The 20,851-nt window shown below is 46.1% G+C and overlaps 1 protein-coding gene across 2 annotated transcripts in view; it reads right to left on the bottom strand.

Moving 5' to 3' along the window:
• LOC102460160 (cytochrome P450 2K4-like) overlaps positions 1-17,913 on the bottom strand; it is a 30,709-nt gene extending 12,796 nt beyond the window's left edge. The window contains exons 1-4 of one of the 2 annotated variants that reach the window (XM_006137028.5): positions 17,556-17,911; positions 12,902-13,064; positions 11,160-11,309; positions 6,758-6,918 (exon numbers count right to left, since the gene is read on the bottom strand). In XM_006137028.5, the coding sequence (XP_006137090.2) occupies positions 6,758-6,918; positions 11,160-11,309; positions 12,902-13,064; positions 17,556-17,741 (660 nt within the window). In that variant the 5' untranslated portion in view covers positions 17,742-17,911. Of the gene's footprint in view, positions 1-6,757; positions 6,919-11,159; positions 11,310-12,901; positions 13,065-17,555 lie in introns of both variants that reach the window. The other variant, XM_075923367.2, reaches the window with a different exon arrangement.
• Between the last annotated feature and the right edge of the window lie 2,938 nt (positions 17,914-20,851).

Here is a 20,851-nt window from a genome sequence, read left to right as displayed (position 1 = left end):
GCTATAAAATGTAATGCTTGAATTCAACAGGAACGGTGGGAAGAACACATAAGGAAGCCACACAATGGCCTCTGACATAAGAAAAACTAAGTACAGACTTCAGGAACAACAGAACAAAATTCTGGCTTCACGAATCTTGCCTCCTTCTTGAAGCGCCATTTTGCTAAGATGGAAGCTGGGAGACACAAAATAGTTAAATAGCCTTTTGGAAGCTGGGGGACACTAAACAATTAAAAAGCTTCTAAGAAGAATGGGATTTCACTTTCCTCTGCTGCCCTCAGTTAGGATCAGCTGTGCAAATCTCCCCTAATCATTTCCCCACCACTGTTGGAGCCTCAGGTATTGATGTCCTATTAGTCTCTTGTTTTCTGCCTGTGGCACACAACAGTTTACTTGCCTGGAGGCTGAAATGCTTTAGTCCTGTGGTTTTCAATCTATTTATGATTGTGTGCCATGTATGCAACTCTCTATTATGTGGGATTATGAGGCCATTAGGTCGAGAACCACAGCTTTAGTCTAACTCAGGTTATTGGGCTCAGCAAAGTTCAACATTTTTAACATGGTTATCAAGGGCCTGGAAGGAAACATAAAATAGTCACTGACATTTGCAGATGACGCAAAATTGGGAGTAATGATAAATAACGAAGAGATCAGGTCACAGATAAAAAGCTATTAGGCTCGCTTGGTAAACTGGGCACAAGCAAGTGATCTGAGTTATAGTATGACTAAAATAAATATACACCTCCAAGAACAAAGAATGCAGGTCAGTCTTACACAATAAAGGACTCTCTCTTGGGAAGCAGTGAGTGAAAAAGATCTGAGAGTGGTGGTAGACAATCAGCTGAACATTAGTTTCCAGTGTGACGTTGGGGCCAAAAAAAGTTCATGTAATCCTGGGATATATAACCTGGGGGCATATTGAGTTGGTGTAGAGAGGTTATTTACCTTTAAAATGGTATCTGATATGACCACTACTGGAATATTGTGTTTAGTTCTGGTTTCACAATTCAAGCAGGATGTTGAAAAAAATGGAGAGAAGATTTCAGAGATCCACAAGAAGGATTACAGGATTAAAAAGCCTGCCTTGCAGTAACAAAAGGGAAAACTATGTAGCACTTTAAAGACTAACAAGATGGTTTAATAGGCGATGAGCTTTCGTGGGCCAGACCCACTTCCTCAAATCATATTCTAGAAGAAAACTGGCATGACCATATATACCAAAGGAATACAATGAAAAAAGTGAACACATTATTAAACTGACAAATCAGATTTAGTATAGAAGGTGGGGTGAGGGACAGGGAGGGATGGAATAGCTATTTGAGTCAATGAATGGCTAATCAGGGGTGAGAAGTGGGAAGCTATCTTTTAATGCTTAAGGTAATTAGCATCTTTGTTAAGGCCCATTTGTAAAGTGTCAAATTTAAGGATGAAAGAAAGTTCTGAAGTTTCCCTCTGTAATCTGGTGTTAAAGTCTCTTTGAAGTAAGTTGCATGTAGTAAGAACGTTAAGACTATGTCCAGGTAGGCCGAAATGAAAAGCAACTGGTTTTTCCTTAGTAAACCAGTTAATTAATTCTTTGGTAAAGTGTCTGAAGTGATAGACTCAAGGAGCTCAATTTACTGAGCTTACTAAAGAGAAAGCGAAGAGGTGACACAATCACAGTTTTTAAGTAGCTACACAGGGAACAAATATTTGATGATGGGGACTTCAGTCTAGCAGAGGAGGCAAACTATGATCCAATGGCTGGAAGTAAGAGCTAGATAAATTCAGACCGAAAATAAGATGTACATTTTTAACAGTGAGAGTAACTTATCTACTGGAAGGCTGTGTCTACATTGGCACCCCTTTCCGGAAAAGGGATGCTAATGTAGACTTTGGAATAGGCAAATCCACGGGGGATTTAAATATCCCCCGTGGCATTTGCATTAACATGGCTGCCGCTTTTTTCCGGCTTGGGGTGTGTCTAGACTACAGGGTTTTGTCAACAAAAGTGGACTTTTGTCGACAAAACTATACCTGCGTCCACACTACCACTGAGTTCTGTCGCCATAACAGCGACAGAACTCAGCAGTTTTGTCGACGCTGGTAAACCTCATTTTACGAGGCATAACGCATTCTGTCGACAGAGTTTCTGTCGACAGAAGGTGTTATTGCATGTAAACTGTCCTTTGCGTCTACACTACCATGTCGACAAAGCACCTTGCTTTGTCGACAGAACTCAATGTAGTCTAGACGCTCTGGGTGTGTCTAGACTACATGCCTCCGTCGACGGAGGCATGTAGATTAGCCAGATCAGCAGAGGGAAATGAAGCCGCGATTAAAATAATCACGGCTTCATTTAAATTTAAATGGCTGCCCCGCTCTGCCGATCAGCTGTTTGTCGGCAGATCGGGGCAGTCTGGATGCGCCGCGCCGACAAAGAAGCCTTTTTTGATCGGCACAGGTAAACCTGGTTTCACGAGGCATACCTGTGCCGATCAAGAAAGGCTTCTTTGTCGGCGCGTCCAGACTGCCCCGATCTGCCGACAAACAGCTGATCGGCAGAGCGGGGCAGCCATTTAAATTTAAATGAAGCCGCGATTATTTTAATCGCGACTTCATTTCCCTCTGCCCATCTGGCTAATCTACATGCCTCCATCGACGGAGGCATGTAGTTTAGACGTACCCTCTTTGTCGACAGAAGTTTTGTCGACAGTATCTGTCGACAGAAACCTGTAATCTAGACTTACCCTTGAGGAAAAGCCGGAGAAAAGCGCCAGTCTAGACGTTATTCTCCGGAAAATAAAGCCTTTTCCGGAGGATTTCTTTTTCCTACTTTCAAGTAGGAATAAGAAATCCTCCAGAAAAGGCTTTATTTTCCGGAGAATAACGTCTAGACTGGCGCTTTTCTCCGGCTTTTCCCCAAGCCGGAAAAAAGCGGCAGCCATGTTAATGCAAATGCCGCGGGGGATATTTAAATCCCCCGCGGATTTGCCTATTCAAAAGTCTACATTAGCATCCCTTTTCCGGAAAGGGGTGCCAGTGTAGATGTAGCCGAAGAGCTTACTGCATTAGGAATTATGCTGGGGGGAGTACTACAGCCCAGATGATACTGGAGGTTGGACTAGATGATCACAGTGCTCCCTTTTGGCCTTGGAATCTATGATCAATGAATGAAGGTACACCAATGCTCAGTGCCTCTACATAGGTCAGACTTGCTGCTGGTGTGATTGTGGTTGATAAGCAGGATCTAGTCTGAAAGTGGGAGAATTCCATGGGAGAATTCGGTCTTGAGAGGCAAGTGGCGGAGCTGGGGCATGAAATGTAGAGGGGCTGTGCTCGGAGAGACCAGATAGGATTAGAGGTGCTGTTAAGCAGTGGTCTGAAACACTCAGGCTAGGTCTACACTATAAGGTTCGTGGAGCGTCCACACCTCAAGCGTGTTTAAGTAAAATGAAAGAACAGAGGGGTTTTTCTGCTGTAGATATTCCTCCTATGAGGAATAACTCCTTTTTGCACAAGAGTTCTTGTGCAAAAAGGTGCGTGTGGATGGGCAACAGGGGGGTTTTGTGTAAAAAGAGCCAATGGAAAAAAACACAAGTGCTCTGGTGGCCATTCTGTGCGTAGCAATCAGAGCTTTCTTTTGAGAGAGCGTCCATGCAGTCAGTGTGGACACTCTCTTGCAGAAAAGCGCATTGCTTTTTCGATGCGCTTTTGCGGTGTGGGTGCTCTCTTGCGCAAGAAGATTTTGCGGAAGATTCAGACAGACTCAGGGTTTTTTGGAGAGGAAGGCTTTTACTTGTATTGCCACTGTCATCACGCTGTGTAACATGCAAGAGATTGTCTGCCTGGAAGTCCCATGTCTCTCCAGATTTGTTAGAATATAAACTCATTTCATATACATACACAGATGTATAAACTACCAAGGAATTCATTTCAGAGATAGTTTGGATCATGTCCTCCAGGCTGGAAACACAACTGCCACTATGCTGCAAATTAATTATGCTCAGACCGTTTGAATGGCTTTGTCATTAAGGTGCTATGCTGGGATCTCAGAGAGGTAAGTTCAGTTCCCAGCTCCGTCACAGACCTCCTATGGAACCTTGGGCAAGTCACTCAATCTCTCTGTCTCTCATTTCACCATCTGTAAAATGAGGACAATAGTATTTCACATAGCTCTTGTGAGGGAAAATCCAAGAAGACTTTGCAGACACCCACTGGCTATGATGGTAAGTCATAGAATCATAGATCTGGAAGAGACCTAAGGAGGTCATCAAGTCCAGCCCACCTTAGATAAGCAGTTGATCGCCCTACTTCTCTATCTGAATCAGGCGTCCTCCTCTGTTGCTCGTTCCTCCTTGTGATTCTTCCCGGTGTCCGACTTCCTCGCTTACCTCCGGGCTTTGGTCACCGTCCCCCAACTAACCTAGTTTAAAGCCCTCCTCGCTAGGTTTGCAAGGTTGCCTGCAAAGATGCTCTTTCCTCTCTTGATTAGGTGGATCCCATCTCTTCCTAACAATCCTTGTGCCCGGAATAGAGTCCCATGGTCAAAGAAACCAAAGCCCTCTCTCCGACACCACCTGCATAACCACTCATTTACTTCCTCAATTAGACAATCCCTACCCGGACCTTTTCCTTCAACTGGAAGGATGGATGAGAACACCACTTCCACTTCAAATTCCTTGATCCTTCTTCTCAGCACTACATAATCTGCTGTGACCCGCTCATGGTCATTGTTGGCCGTATCATGAGTTCCTACAGGAGAAGCAGGAAGGGTTAGCGATCCGAAGTTTAATCACTTTGGGAAGACTCTTGGTCACATCCTGAATGCGAGCTCCTAGTAAGCAGCACACTTCTTGAGATTTCAGGTCTGGACGGCAGATGGATGACTCAGTCCCACTTAGGAGGGAGTCTCCGACCATTACCCTCTGTCTTCTTCTTTTGCGGATGGTGATTGTGGAACCCCCATCCCTAGGACTATGCATCCCATGCCTTCCGGTAGAGGGTGTTCCCTTCTGATTTCTTCCCTGAGAGGTCCCTGCCAAAGCATTCTCCACCGCAGTGCCTGTAGAGAGAGCCTGATAGCAGTTACTTACTTATACAGGGATGGGGGATACTTGAGTTGGCCTTCTCCTTCTAGAGGTTACATGCTGCCAGTTCTCTTCCTTATCCTGTACTGTCCTGACTGGCTCTTCAGCCTGCAGGATTAAACGCTGCCTTCTATCGAGGTAGTCTTCATCCTCTCTGATAGTACGTAGGGTTGATTCTTGGCCCTTAAGTCCTCTAATTTTTTCTTCTAAAATGGTGACTAGCTTGTACTTAGTGCAGATGCAATCTCTTCTGTCTTCTGGGAGGAAGACAAACATGGCACATGCTGTGCAGGTAACGACACCAGACCTAGCACCATCCATACCTGCTTTCCTTCGGAGAGACTCCCCACTTGTTATTCAATGCCTCCTTGAAGGGCAGGAGTGTAGTGAAAAGATTTTAAAGAATGGTGAGTGTATCTCACCCCCTTCCCAACTCCCTCTCCAAACTCCCTGTTAACAGTCCCTGTTCGTAAGTGTAGGGGCTCATAGACACAATCTTTAGGAGATGCTCGACTCCCTCTTTGCCCCAGGTCCTGCCCTTACTCCACCCTTTCCCCAACTTCCCACCCTACTTCTTCCTGCTCCTGTCCCGTCTCTTTCCCTCTATGGCCCATTCTCCTCCCTCCCCTGAGCAAACCTCTCCCTTGCACCTCCCCCTTTTCCATGGTGCCTCATGCACTCCGCTAAACAGCTGGGAAGGAGATGCTGGGAGAAAGAGGGAGAAGTTGATCAATGGGTCTTCCAGTGGGCAGGAAGTGCCGGGTGGAGGGGGAGTCACTGATACATAGGGCTGCTGAGCACCCATTTATTTTTTCAAGCTCTGGAGGACCCCCAGAGTTAGAACCTATGTAGGGGTACATATCTATTCTAGACAGATACATCATCATCTTATTTGTTGGATGAGTTTGATTGGTAGAAATGATCTGATGCCATGCTGTATATACAGCACACAATTATTATGTGTGTACTGCATGCACATGAATAATGACTTACAGGGGTGGCTGGTAATGTAGACAAGGGAAGGCATAGCCTTCCCAAAACTGCCTATGCACCCGATCACCTCAGGCCGGGGCTAGCACCGTGGAATGGTGAGAACACGCAGCTGTCGGGGGAAGGCTGGGGCCTCAGGTTGGCAGCCTGGCTTCCCCGGTTGCCGGGGAGGGATAGGCTATGGCGTGGCAGCTTGGCTTCCCTGGCTGCCGGGGGAGGGGTGGGAGATGAGGCCACATTGTGGCAGCCTGTCTTCCGTGGCTTCCAGGGAGGAATGAGGCCACGGCGTGGCAGCCCGGCTTTCCTGGCTGATAGGGAGGGATGGGGCCATTGTGTGGCAGCCTGGCTTCCCTGGCTGCTGGGGAGGGATGAGGCCATGGCGTGGCAGTCTGGCTTCCCTGGCTGCTGGGGAGGGATGAGGCCATGGCGTGGCAGTCTGGCTTCCCTGGCTGCTGGGAAGGGATGGGGCCATGGCACAGCAGCGCGGCTCTCATGACCGCCAGGGAGGACTAGGCTGGGCCAGGGCTGCAGCAGAGCATCTTTGGCTCCCCACGTGGCCAGGAAGGATCAGGCTGGGGGTGGGTGGGGTTTGGCTCTGGGGGCAGGGCCTCCGGCGGAAGGGGCAGAGCTGGGGCTTGCCTTTCCCAGCTGGGCTTTCACCTACCCCCTACAATTGACTTTAAAATAACCAGAATTACCGTAACAGAGGGACTTCCAAGCACCCTGGCATTTTCACTGATCAGACTTAGTAGTTTTAACAATGTGGGGTCTTTGTAGTCAAGCCGCTCTCCGAGTAGTATGGACACAATGATATTGGCAACTGCCCCCGTCAGAACTGTAGTGATCTCAAAGGGCTGTCCTGAAAAACAATGTTCAGAGGGAAGAAGAGATTGTGCAGTGTGGTTAACAGTGAGTTATTGCAGTGTATTTCTATGACGGTAGTACCAAGAGGCCTGCAAATCAAGATCATAGCTCCGGTGTGACAGACATTGTCCATGTGCATAGTGAGAAACAGTCCCTGCTTCAAAGTGCTCACAATCTAAACAGACCAGAGAAAGGATACAGGAAAGAAATATTATTAATTCCCATTGTATGGCTGGAAAACTGAGGCAAACAAAGATTAAATGACTTTCTTGAAGCCCGTGGTAGAGATAGGGTTGCCAGATAACCTTCACAAAAAATCCTGAAGAGGCAGGGAAAAATTGGTTAAGCAAAAAAAAAAAAAGGGGTCTCTACGCCTTTAAATTACTGCACTCCTCACTTCCCCTTGCAGATGTCGCTGGCCTTCTGTCCAAGGAAAACAGAAAATCTCTGTTTTTTTTTTTACCAGACGGAAGGCCAAAATACCGACCTGCCTGGGTGAAAACTGGACATCTGGCAACCCTAGGCAGTGGCAGGCATTGACCTTGTTTTTATCTGAGATCTTTAACTACTGTGATAGATCCGGCAAACAGTCCTTTGCCTCAGCACTCATCAGGCTGCTGCATTTGGACCATATGCTGGCTCTGTGAGCTTGTACACTCATGCGGTTTGAGTGGGCTTCTGGTTCTGTATCTTTCTTTCCCCTCCAGGTTAATACCCTGAGCATCGACCGGTGATGGGCAACCTAGGCTAGTGAATGGGCCACATGAGTGGCCTTCCTTCATCTCAATGTACCGCAAGGACTGTCATAACCAAGACTGTCTCCCGAGACAGGGCAGTTTTGCTCACTGCGCTTGCGTAAGTAGAATTTGTGGGGTGTAGCCAATCAACTGCAGCAGCACTTTGATTGGATGCAGAGGAGCACGTGGCTCTTGCAGTCAATGTTGTGTGCAATCGGCCTGCTCTTCACATCACGTGCCCTGGCTTTGTGTCCGTGTCACTTTGGTCATATCGGTAGGAAAAACCTACGCGGACAGATACCAGCAGTATTTGGCAATCCTTTGCATGAGCAACGGTAAACAAAATGTCCTGTGGGCCACCCCCAGAATCCCGACAGGCCGCATGTGGCTCTCGGGCCACAGGTTGCCCACCTCTGTCATGGTATCCTTGCTCAGAAGTGGGATCCAATTAGGGTTACTATAGGTCTGGGTTTTCCCGAAGGTTTCTTCTTTTTGATCCTCTGCCTGGGCAGATTTTTCCAGGCAGAGGACATGGCTGGGATGTTTGCAGAGCAGACACTGCAGCTCAGAAAGAGCGTGTCTCTGTGCCCTGACTGGTCCTCCCCTGAAGCTGCCAGATCCCACCTACCCAGGTGCCCCGCTCCTAACCCTGGGGAGGGGAAGAGCCTGGCAGAGAGGTGCTGACGGATGGTTGGTGCTGTGTCCTGGGTCTGAGTCAGCTGCCCTGCCACCATGACAGGGTATGATGTTCTTCCCTCTTTAAGTGTGAGGCCGCAGGTCCCACCCTCCAGCATCTCACCAGCACCCCCCCCATACCATCTGCTAGTACCAGGAGCACTAACGAGGGTGGGAGGGGCAAAGGGGGTAACTGCACCAGGGCCTGGTGATTTGAAAATGCCTGGGGCTCCCAGCCAGCTACAGTGGCAGCGATGACACCCAGAACCCTGGGCCCTTTAAATTGTGGCTGGAGCACACCGTGGCTCTTAGGGCTCGTGGGGGGTATGGGGAAGCAGCACCCTCTGGGTGACTCTAAGGGCTGTGGGGAGGGGAGGGAGGCTGGCATGATACACTCTGGGCAGCGCTGAGAGCTGGCTGCCCCTGGCCTCATCCCTTACACCCAAGTTCCTGCCACTTCTGGGAACACAGAGCCACTCCCCCCTCCTTGCCCAGGGGCCTAGCATGGCAGTCCGCTCCCTTGCCCAGTACAAATACACCCCTTCAACACCCCTTAATGACTCACTCTCAGTACACACGCCACCTGCCAGCACCCCCCAAACACCCTTCCCCGTGCACACCCCTCACCTCCCTTCCCTGAAGGCTTCAGTTTCCGCATCGCTCCTGAGCATTCTTTGGGATCTGTTCAATGTCTTTTCAGGGTCCCAGGAAGGGTTGCCAGAGGCCAGAAAGTCTGGTCGAAAATGGGACCTGTCAGTGTCCAGTCAGATGTTCTGACCAGACACCAAAAGTCAGGTTAATGCAGCTGGGGGGCGAAGGAGGGGGCCAGGTATAATGTGATCACCCCACACCAGCTTCTGCTCAGCTAGTGCTGCCTCCTCTCTGCATGGAGGCAGGCAGGCTGTCGCTCTTAGCCCAGCCCCAGAGCAGGGGAAGAAGAGGAAACAGAGGGGGAGATGGTTCAATGGTGCGGAAGAGGGAGAGAGAAGATCAGCGAGCAGTGGGGGCATGGAGAGGAGTGAGCAGGGGGTGTGGCCTAGGGAAGAGGTGGAGTGGGGGCGTGGCCTAGAAGGAAGAGGCGGAGCAGAAATGGGGTCTCAGGGGGAAGAGACCTCGGGGTCTGGTTTTCAGCAATTAGAAAGTTGACAACCCTACACCCAGGTCCCCTGTCATAGACTCCTTCCCTCCAGCTCAGTCTCTTCTTCCTGTGCTGGTTGTGCTAGGGTTACCAGGTGTTCGGTATTTTCGCCTCCTGTCCAGTAAAAAATTTCAGAGAATACCGGACACCTGAGATGTCCGGTATTCTCTGAATTTTTCCCCAGCCAGGAGGCGAAAATGCTGGGCACCTGGCAACCCTACACACACTCAGCGCCTGGCCTCCTTCCCCCCCAAGCCCTCTGGCCCCCCAAAAGACCTAGGGGAAGCAATGTTTTCCCTGGGTCTTAGTGCTCAACCACTCTCCTGTTCCTATCCTTGCACCAACTCCTAAAGGGGACATGCTCAACAAGTTTTTTGCTCAACAGCTTTGGTCTTTCTCCCCCTTTTTTCCCCTTCAACAGGATTTTTACCATTTTTTTTGGGGGGGAGGGGTGGTCGGTATATTTGTTTCAACCATCTGGCAACCCTAGGTATGACAGAGCTGCTCTGAGCTGACCTGGTCCTTTTATAACTTCTAATCCCCTCTGTCATGTGAACCTCCTGGTCAGCCTCAAAGCCTCCCTCAGGTAACCAAGGGCTTCTATCAGGTGGTCGGTTGCTCGTGTTGCCTCCTATCTGCAGGGAGACAGGCAGGCAGGTTCTCAGTCAGGCTCTCTCACCAGAGTCCACACTTGAAAAACTGGTTTTAATTAGGTTGCAACCATCCCATTGCTCTGCTAGGGCAAAGCTCAATCAACAGATGAGCCTTAATGACTGTCCCATGCAGAGGCAGACCCCAGCTTCCCTCTCCTTAGCATAAGAAATATCATCCAAGAATATGCCAAAAGACAGCCACGAGGGCATAAATATGCAGAGAACTGATAACATCAAACGGCATTCATAAGCGGTATAATGATAAGTGCCACCCACGTCATTACAAACACACCATGCTCACTCTAATAATCCAACAGCTGTTTACTGCCATTCACAGCAAAGGTCAAAAGCCAATTAAGAAGTGTTACTTGATGATACAGCATAAAAATAAAACGAACTGCTCAGATCTTCAAAGATATGATTTCAGTTAGAATTATTCACCTAAATATCTTTGAGGCTCTAGGACCATGTCTTCTTTTCTAGCGTGTCTTGCATCAAAGGGCATTTAGGCCTCTCTGTTAAACTAGGGAAGCAAATGTGTTTGTTTTATAGATACTTTGTGCTTGTAGTTACCTTGCACTTCAACTCCTGGTGCCTCTGAATTAATCAAAGATTGTGACTAGGGGAGGAATCTCACAGAGAGGGACTCATTTTGTCCATTGAAGTACCACTCTGGCCCAATGGATTTGCTCACATAGCTCACAGTGCATGAGGCCTTACATGTCCAGGTCCTACAGGCTGGGGATGAACTAATGTAGGGGCAGTGGTTACACACTTTCTAGATCCAAAGAGTGGCTTCAGCATGCTCTGCAGAAAGAGAGAGCAGCAGCGTGGTGTAAAACCTCACTACTTCGCAAAATGCTTCTCTGTCAGCTGCAGAAAAAAAGATGTCCACATGTCAACAAAATATGAAGGGCGACATTGCCTGTGAAGGTGGACGTTGAGTGAAACTATGATGACTTTTGTCGGGTGCCTCTTTAAAGGCATATGTGGAAAAGGTTGGAAATGTGTGTGAAGTGAAATGCCCACCCACCTTTACGAGATTCAATTTCCTTAATTAGAAATTCAGACTCTTCCACGATCCGGTCCTCTATGACCCTCTTCCCCATGCCAAAGTCTCGTAAAGTCATGAGAGTAAATCTTCGCATCACTTTCCAGTTATTGCCGTGAGAAAAAATAACCCCTGACAATGGAGGGAGAGAGTAGAGTCAGCAGAATAATGAAAATAAATATTAGCTTCTAATAATTAAAATAAATATCACCTACCTAATATCACTTAGAAATATCACCTGCTACTCAGAACATTTGATTTGATGCTCTAGAGCTGATCATAAGTGTCATCATAATTGATGACAATAGAAGTTAAAATAAATGCTTACGTTAAAGAACTTACTTATGTACTTTCCTGAATAGGGAAGATTGTTTTCCCTAGACCTACCCAATTCTACCAATACTTTAAACAGGCTAATTACTCTTCTTCTAGAATTAGCTCTGAATGGGCACAGAAGTCCAGTGCAGGATCAGAGTCTATAATAGTGGCTGAGACCTAGGGCCTATGATGGGAGGCAGGGGAAGGTGTAAGTAAAAATAGAGAGGAGACTATTTCTATATTGTCAATCACAAGCATTAAAAATCCCCACGTGGGTTCCAGAAATCATAAGATTTTAAAAATAAATTCGTATAAACAATGAATTGTATTTTTCTGTACTTGCCTTCTCACTTTTCAGTCTCTAAGATTCACTTTTTCAAAATTTTTTCTTAACCATGAGAGCAAGTGTAGCAGGTGTCTTCACGGCTGATACTGAGGGGATTCAATCAAGCACCTCCAGAGCTAAAAGCACTAGCTGCTACTGTTTGAGCTAAAGAGCCAAGCTACTGTAATTTGAGTCTGTACTGATTCCACTGCTCTATGGAGCAAGACAGTGTGAAACCTGGAACACAGCAGGTTCCATTGGAAACTAACTTTTAAAAAAATACAAGCCAATGTTTTCACATGATTCCAGAAGCTGGGACTTTATGAGAAACACCAACTATCATGAAACTTTTAATAATATCATAAACGGTGGTAGTGCTGCCATTTCAGTGTCCACCTCCTTGTGCTTCTGCAGCACGTGACCTCAACTTTGTCTACCTTAGACGTAGGTACGGGGGTCCGAGTAGTTCTAAGGGATTTGTGGCTCATTCAGGCTGTTTCTGTTCTCACACCACTTTTAGCTTCAAGTCCACTGACTTTTCTGAAGTAATTACTAATGTATGCTGATCAACGTGAATACTGCTCTAAATTGGCATGCTAGACCCTAAGCCTGTGATCTCCAACCTTTTAAAGTGCAAGATCACCTTTCGAATGTAAGTACGTCTGGGATCTACCTGAAATCCAAATACTCTTGCTTCGCCTGCTTCCCCAGCCTCTCTCCAAGGCTCTGCCCCTGCTCACTCGGTGGAGATGGGGTACTGGGAGGAGGGCACCTTGACATCAGTGCCCCCTTCCTGTGTCTCTGCTACCCTGCACAGGAAGCAAAAGGCTCCCAAGGTGCAGCTCAAAGACGGAAGGCAAGAGATAAATGACAGTGGGGGAAAGGGCAACTCAAGTGCCAGCACTTGGTAACTGCCTGGTCAAACCAGTCAGAATCACCTGTCAGAGGCTCCGGGTTCTACCAGTAGGTCCTGATCTATTGGTCAGTGATCACAGCTTCTAAGCCATCTACTCCCTCCACAGAGAAACCATTTTACTTGCTTCTTGTAAATTAGGCTTATAAGTAACAGGAAAACTGTTACCGTATCCTTTTGAAGTAGCTTCAAATACTGGGATTTTAGGTCTCTCTGCAAATGCATCTGCCTGGTTCACAAGAGCCTCTTTCACCATCTTGTATCCGGACAGCACCACCATCTTCTGACATCCCATCTGAATGCTGAAGACTGGGCCATATTTTTTTGACAGCTTAAACGAGGAAGAAAATAAAAGGATTAAAGTTAGAAGTGACATTCACAGCTGGTTTAGAATTATTTTGCCATCCTGATTGGATGTTATTTCAATGTCAAAATCTTTCCTGAGCTCAGAGAAAAAGAACCATGAGGATAGGTCTGGATCCTCAAAAGTATTTCAGTGTCTAATTCGCATTGGATCATAATGTGACGAGAAGGACCGGATTAAGGGGGGGAGGGCTAGCTGGCCGGAGTGCCAACCTATGGGGGGGTGCCTGATTGAAGTGGTAAGAAGCGCCGTGCACCCAGGGGCAGGGCTGCGCATGCGCCACGCGCCCGCTGCCGAGGGCGCAACTATGGCTCGGTCCAGCACTGGTGATGAGACATCCTGATATTAGGGGCTTTGTTTTATGTATGCAACTATGTCCCCCCTCTCAAAAAGCATCCTGATTTTTCACACTTGCTCTCTGGTCACCCTATAGTCCTCAAAGTGTTCAAGCAGGACTAGAAAACCCTCCTGTGCTACATGCTGCAGAAATCTGATCAAATATATGACTAAAATCTTATAATCTAAGTCAGCCTGTTCAGATGATGAGAATGAAAATATAGTGACAGATTCTCATCTGTACCCAACATCCACGGGTTGCAGCCCAGCAGGGAACAGCTAATGAAAAGCAAGTGGCTGCACTTTCCTGATCTGGGGTCTGGTTCTACACCTGCCCAGAGACATTGTCTAGAGCAACGGTGGGGCTGCTCTAAAGTATAAAGCTTGCTAGATTAGTTCCCTGGGTTCATGTACAGCAGCCAGAGATTGTGGGAGCACAGCAGCTCTCCAATCAGACCCCCTCACACTTCTATGTCAGATGCTACATGGGACGGTGAGCCAGGAGTCTGTAATATTACTTCCTCCATGGTGAATAGTGATAGAAATGTAGCCGTGTTAGTCTGGGGTAGCTGAAGCAAAATGCAGGACAATGTAGCACTTTAAAGACTAACAAGATGGTTTATTAGATGATGAGCTTTCGTGGGCCAGACCCACTTCCTCAGATCAAATAGTGGAAGAAAATAGTCACAACCATATATACCAAAGGATACAATTTAAAAAAAGGATACAATTAAAAATGTGTTCATTTTTTTTAATTGTATCCTTTGGTATATATGGTTGTGACTATTTTCTTCCACTATTTGATCTGAGGAAGTGGGTCTGGCCCACGAAAGCTCATCATCTAATAAACCATCTTGTTAGTCTTTAAAGTGCTACATTGTCCTGCATTTTGTTCCTCCATGGTGAAAGAGTTGCCCCATCAGTTAATCCATTTAACCTCATTTTGAGGTAAAATCCTAAGTGTGCTTCTTATGTTACCATCTTCCTTTTGTTTCATGCTCCTTAGGCCTTTCAGATAAAATCTCCCCCACTGTTAAAAAGAGGTAGGGAGGGTTTTGTTTCAGAGTCTTTAGTTAGCATTGAAAATATTCTCATTGTTTATATGTGCACACACCAGAAATCTATATGTAAACAGTATTTCACAGATCTGTTTTGTCCAAACTTGAAGTAGATTTATTTTCATTGCAAATACATTTTCAGATGCTTGAACTTCCGCGTTCTTGAGCTTGGCCTGGTCATATCATTGTCTGCACTCACTGAATAAAACCATTGAATTCAACAACCACAGGAGATATACACTTACTGAATCTAGCTGATTGTAAGTAACAATAAATAATAATAATAATTAATAGCCAGTTACACTCATATAAATCCATTGTAACCCCACTAATGATGATGCGGTTACTCCAATTATAACCTGGTGCAGCAAAGAGTAGAATTTGGCACAAAAAAAGTGTTTTCATGTCAGGGTTCTCTATAATTTTAAATGTTCAGATTCAGTGTGGGTACGTCTAGACTACAGGCTTTTGTCGACAGAGGCTTTGTCGACAGATACTGTTGACAAAGCTTCTGTTGACAAAGAGCATCTAGACTACATCCAGTTCTGTAGACAAAGCAATAAAAGGTGTTATTCCTCATAAAATGAGGTTTACTGCCGTCAACAAAACTGCCGAGTTCTGTCGACGTTATGTCGACAGAACTCGGCGGTAGTGTAGACGCAGGTATAGTTTTGTCGACAAAAGTCCACTTTTGCCGACAAAACCCTGTAGTCTAGACACACCCTGTGAATATAAGTATCCAGGGCTATTTTTATCTCTCTATATAGTGTAGTCTTGAATACTAAATGCTAAACACATTCATCTATTGAAGGCATTACACCAGGGATTTATTTGGTGTAATTTAGACGAACATTCAAAGGGATGGCCATACAGTACAATTCTGACTCCCCTGGGACTGATTTTTAGGGAAGGAATTCATATTTGGGAATACAAATGTGCACTTGTTACAGTACTGAAACATCTAACTTGCACACATAATTGCATAGTAAAATGTTTAACTACTATTTGCATCCAGTTCATAAGTGGCCACTTGGGCACCGCGGTCTCCATGCAGCATTCCTGTGGGGGGCAGTGCGGTTATGTACACGGCCAGGAGGCGGGGCCTGGACAAGCGTGCATCCCCGACAGAGACAGAGGAGAGCGGAGAGAGAGTGAGAGGCAGGAGGGGGAGAAGAGAAAGAGAGAGACGGAGAGAGAGGCAGAAGGCGGAGGACAGCTGAGAGAGAGAGAGTGGGAGGCAGTAGGAGGAGGAGAGAGAAAGAGACATGGAGCGAGAGACCGGAGGCTCAGGAGAAAAGACCGACCTGGAGGAGAGACCTGAAAATCCCGTCTTATGATGGGCTAATTGGCTAGTATAATAGAATTACTAAGTAGTTTTGTCAAATTGATGCTGGATGTGGCAAGTATAAGCATATGAATATGTATATACAATGCTGGGCGCTTGGACATGACTGATGTTAGGGATTCATTGTGGCTGTTTGTCACCATCCCCTCATTTGCTCTGCTTGTGTTCTATAGCCCTTCCCCCACCCTGTGTCTGGCTTGTCTATTTAAATAATCATGTCTCATTGTTTCCTTGTACACCTCCATCAATCTCTATCTTATCCCATGCTTAGACTGTAAACTTTTTGGGACAGGCAGCCTCCTTGGTGTTTGTACAGTGCTTAGCACAACGGAATCCTGCTCTACAAGTAGGGCTTGTAGGTGCTATTGGAACTCACATACCTTCTGGGTGTGGCTCACTGTCTCATCTTTGTTCCCTTGCAACAAACCCCGTTGACAGCTTTGTCCACATATTCACTCTGCTGATACCATTATTGGACCTAACCAAGTGAGTTATAAGATCAAGAACACATATTCCTGCTCATCCAGAAATGTAATTTATACTATCATGTGCCGAAAGTGTCCATCTGCTATGTACATTGGACAAACGTCTCAGACACTTTGCCAAAGAATCAATGCCCACAAAACAGATATTAGACAGGATCACAAAGAAAAAACAGTTTCTTGCCATTTCAACCAGAAAGGACATTGTCTCAACGACTTGATTACCTGCATCCTGCTTCAAAGACCTTTTAAGACTACACTTGAAAGAGAATCCTCTGAACTGTCATTCATGTTTAAATTCGACACTTTACGCCTAAGCTTAAACAAAGACATTAATTATCTTACCCATTACAAAGATAGCTTCCCCAATTATCACCTCTAATATCATTAACTCACAGACATTTATCTTCCCCTCCCCCCAATCGCCCTTCTGTTCTGAAATTTGATTTGTCCTTTTCATATATGTTCATTTTTTAAAATTGTATCCTTTGGTATACATGGTTGTGACAATTTTCTTCCACTATTTGATCTGAGGAAGTGGGTCTGGCCCACGAAAGCTCATCACCTAATAAACCATCTTGTTAGTCTTTAAAGTGCTACATAGTCCTGTTTTTTGTTTCAGCTACACCAGACTAACACGGCTACATTTCTATCACTATGTCTCATCTAGTGGCACTAAGCAAAGTGCCTGCTTGATTTTAGCTCATGGGTAGAAGCTCATGCATAAGCGCCAGAGGAAGTCTCAGGTTCAATTCTGCCTGTTGGCCTCACACTGTAGTAATAGAACTGATAAAGAATAACCCCAGTTGCCTGACTGGGGAGCACAGAAAACTCTCCCTACAGGAAAGGAATAGCAAACAGCTGGCTTCTGCCAATTCAGTGGTCTTAAAGCCCTAAAGGGGGTTTGGCAGAGGGTATTGCCACTGCCCTAAAGTTTCAACAGACTCTGGATGGGGCCCCTTGTATGCTTAGAGGAGATCGTCCTTCACTTTTATTGCTGAAAATCATTTACATTAGAAAATCCAGGAACATGAATTTAAACCTCCAGAGGGAATTATTGACCATAAAACAATGAATCCTGCAGCTTTAAAAGTTTCCTTCATGGATAATTAATTTGGGTCTGTGGTGCCCATTGCATTACACATCAGGGTAGTGACAGGTAGAAGGAATATAAAATACTCTCTGACCTTTGGGATAAAGTGAACAATGTGATAATACATAGATCAAAAAGATTTACCTCCAGCAGAGTCCAATAGGGCCTCTTCCGGTCCAATATATGCAGATTTCCAATGATGGGTAAAGGAGTTGGTCCAGGGGGAAAATCCTCTCTGAAGCTGCTATTCCAGAATTTTTGAGTTTTCATAATGAATATAATAGTCAGGACAAAAACCAAAAATATGGAAGTGGGATCTGGCCACTCCATTGCCTTTCAGTAAGTGATTTTCTGCACAGGGTAAAATGCAAGTGTGTAATAAAAATATGATCAGTGTCCATTGGCAGAAATTAGCAGCATGAAGCATTAATACCCATCATCTTAGCTACTGCTTAGACCTTATCTAGAATATAGTACTTAAACTATCTTGGGACTGCAAAGTAATCGAGTCTCCTCCCCAGTCATTTGCTAATCCCCATTCAGCAAATAAGTGATCAATTCACAGAGAAAGAGGCTGGGTCTTAGTGAGGCCAAGTTGACACAAAGGTTTTTGTAACAGGTTGGTAAACAAGTCTGTGGATCTCACTGTGCTGGTTTAAACAAAAGGAAAAACTATGAAGCACTTTAAAGACTAACAAGATGGTTTAATACAGCGGTTCCCAAACTTTTCAGCGTCATGGCCCTCTTTCTGATTTTTGAAAAACCCTCAAGCCCCCCCCCAGCAAAAAAAACCTTGTTGAGCAAAAAAAAAAAAAAAAGGGAATTGAGCAGGCCAGCAAAACTTGATGGGGGGGGGGAGGGGAGTAGATCTGGGACATCTCGCAACCCCTCTGGAATTTCTTCATGCCCCCCCAGGGGGGCACGCTTCCCAGTTTGGGAACCCATGGTTTAATAGGTGATGAGCTTTTGTGGGCTCATTACCTATTAAACCATCTTGTTAGTCTTTAAAGTGCTACATAGTCTGATCTTGCTAAAACAAAAGGAAAAACTAACACGGCTACCTCTCTATTACTATTCAACATGTGCTGGTTTAGTGAGGCCAAGGTTATACAGGGCTTTAACTTTCTGGCTCAGGGGTGTGAAACTACTGTTTAAAGTGATGCTGCAGCTGTGCTTTAAACAGTTAGGTGTAGACAAAGCCCGAGAAAGTCAGTCTAGTCCAGTAAAAGCGACGAGGAGTCCTGTGGCACCTTATAGACTAACTGAAGTGTAGGAGCATAAGCTTTTGTGGGCAAAGACCCACTTCGTCAGATGCATGTCCCAGTGGTTCCCAAACTTTTTGGCATCACGCCCCCTTTTTGATTTTTGAGAAACACTCATGCTGCCACCCCCCTCCTCCCCCATAGCAGCAAAACTTGTTGGGCAAAAACAAACAAACCAAAAAAAAGAACTAACTGGGGCCAAAAAACAAAAATAGCAGCACAACTGGGGGGGGGGGGGAAGGGGATGGATGAGGGGGCTGGGTTGCCTCACGCCCCTCCCTGGAATTTCTTCACACCCCACCAGAGGGAACCCATAGCTCTAGTCAGTGGTCTAATGCAAGGCCAAAGCTGGCTGAACAATGCTCCAAAGGTGGGATTTTCCCAAAGTGTTCAGTATTGGTTTAACTCCACTCCCTTTGAAATCAGTGGCTTCCATAGGAACAGAGTTCTGCCACCACTGAACATTTCTGAAAATTCCACACTGTTTTGTTTGTTAAATTCAGCTGCCATTCCTAGCTAAGACCATGTCTGATCTTCTCTAATATAACTAGTGTGGCAGGGTCAGGCCAGGAAGCGGCTTCAGAGAGGGAAGAAGGCAGCCCAAAAGGGTAAAAAACCTGTAAGTAGAAGCAGAGAACTGCAGGCCAATTAAGTAGGGTTGCCAGGTGTCCGGTATTCACCGGCACAGTCCGGTATTTTTGGCTCCTGTCCAGTAAAAAAAAAATCAAAGAATACCGGACACCTGAGATGTCCGGTGTTCTCTGAATTTTTCCCCAGCCAGGAGGCAAAAATGCCGGGCACCTGGCAATCCTACAAACATGCAGCACCCAGCCTCTCCTCAGGGGCACTCAACATCCCCCAGCGCTCTGACCCCAGCCCCCATGCTTACCTGGTTCCCCAAGGCTGCCGGCACAAAATGGCTGCCGGCCAAAAGACCCCCTGGGTCTTAGTTCCCTGTTCTCTGTACTCACTCTTAAAGAGTCCTTGGAGTCTTTTTTTTTTTTTTTTTTTTGCTCAACAACTTTGGTCTTCCCTCATTTTTTCCCCCTTTGATAGAATTTTTTCCTGGTGTTTTTTTTGGGGTAGGTGTTTGGTATTTTTGTTTCAACCATCTGGCAACCCTAGGGGTGTGTCTAGACTACATGCCTCCATCAGCGGAGGCATGTAGATTAGACAGATCGGCAGAGGGAAATGAAGCCGCGATTTAAATAATCGCGGCTTCATTTAAATTTAAATGGCTGCCCCGCTCTGCCGATCAGCTGTTTGTCGGCAGATCGGGGCAGTCTGGACGCGCCGTGGTCGACAAAGAAGCCTTTGTCGATTGGCGCAAGTATGCCTCATGAAACCAGGTTTACCTGCGCCTATTGACAAAGGCTTCTTTGTCGACTGCGACGCGTCCAGACTGCCCCGATCTGCTGACAAACAGCTAATCGGCAGAGCGGGGCAGCCATTTAAATTTAAATGAAGCCGCGATTATTTAAATCGCGGCTTCATTTCCCTCTGCCGATCTGTCTAATCTACATGCCTCCGCTGATGGAGGCATGTAGTCTAGACACACCCTAGGTGTGAGAGGACTGAAAGGAGGTGGTGGACAGACAGAGAGGAAGACGTTTGAGAGAACAATCTGTAACAGCGTTAGGTGGAGGCAGCTAGAGAGGGAGTCTGAGGAGGCGTGGCCGGGCTCCCTACCACAGAGACCTGTTGCAAAATCCAAACTCAGGGGTTAGGAGTGAGAGGCCTACCAAGTGGTAGCTTGGGAAGAGGGGCCCTGCCACACTAGGGATTTTCAAAGGACTATATGGGAGTCTGGAACAATGCTCCCTCTAATCTTTTCCATCCACATTTTGATTTTTTTCCATCTCTGTGCAGAATAAATTTTTCTATGTTTGCCAAGGCATTTACAAATGTGAACCATTAGTAGAAAAAAATAACCTCGTGTGTGGATGCTCTGCTAATCACCTGGGTGACATTTGAATCTCTCCTGAGTGGCTGTGCAAAAGCAAAGCTTAAAGGGAACGCTGGTCAGGAACCCAACTCTTACTGACTTAACAAGGAAAATTAAGAGCCAAATTATCTTAGACTCCTTTGGAAATGATGTCATAAAGGCCAAATTTGGTTTGCCCTCTTCATGTGAGTAGCAGTAGCACCTCACAGGATCATGCCTCTTGTAGATTTAGG

This window comes from Pelodiscus sinensis, chromosome 3 (assembly GCF_052426305.1).
Source record: "Pelodiscus sinensis isolate ZL-2025 chromosome 3, ASM5242630v1, whole genome shotgun sequence".
Taxonomy (NCBI): Eukaryota; Metazoa; Chordata; order Testudines; family Trionychidae; genus Pelodiscus; species Pelodiscus sinensis.
The sequence above is the reverse complement of the archived record's forward strand: the minus strand, read 5'-3'. Positions and strand labels throughout refer to the sequence as shown.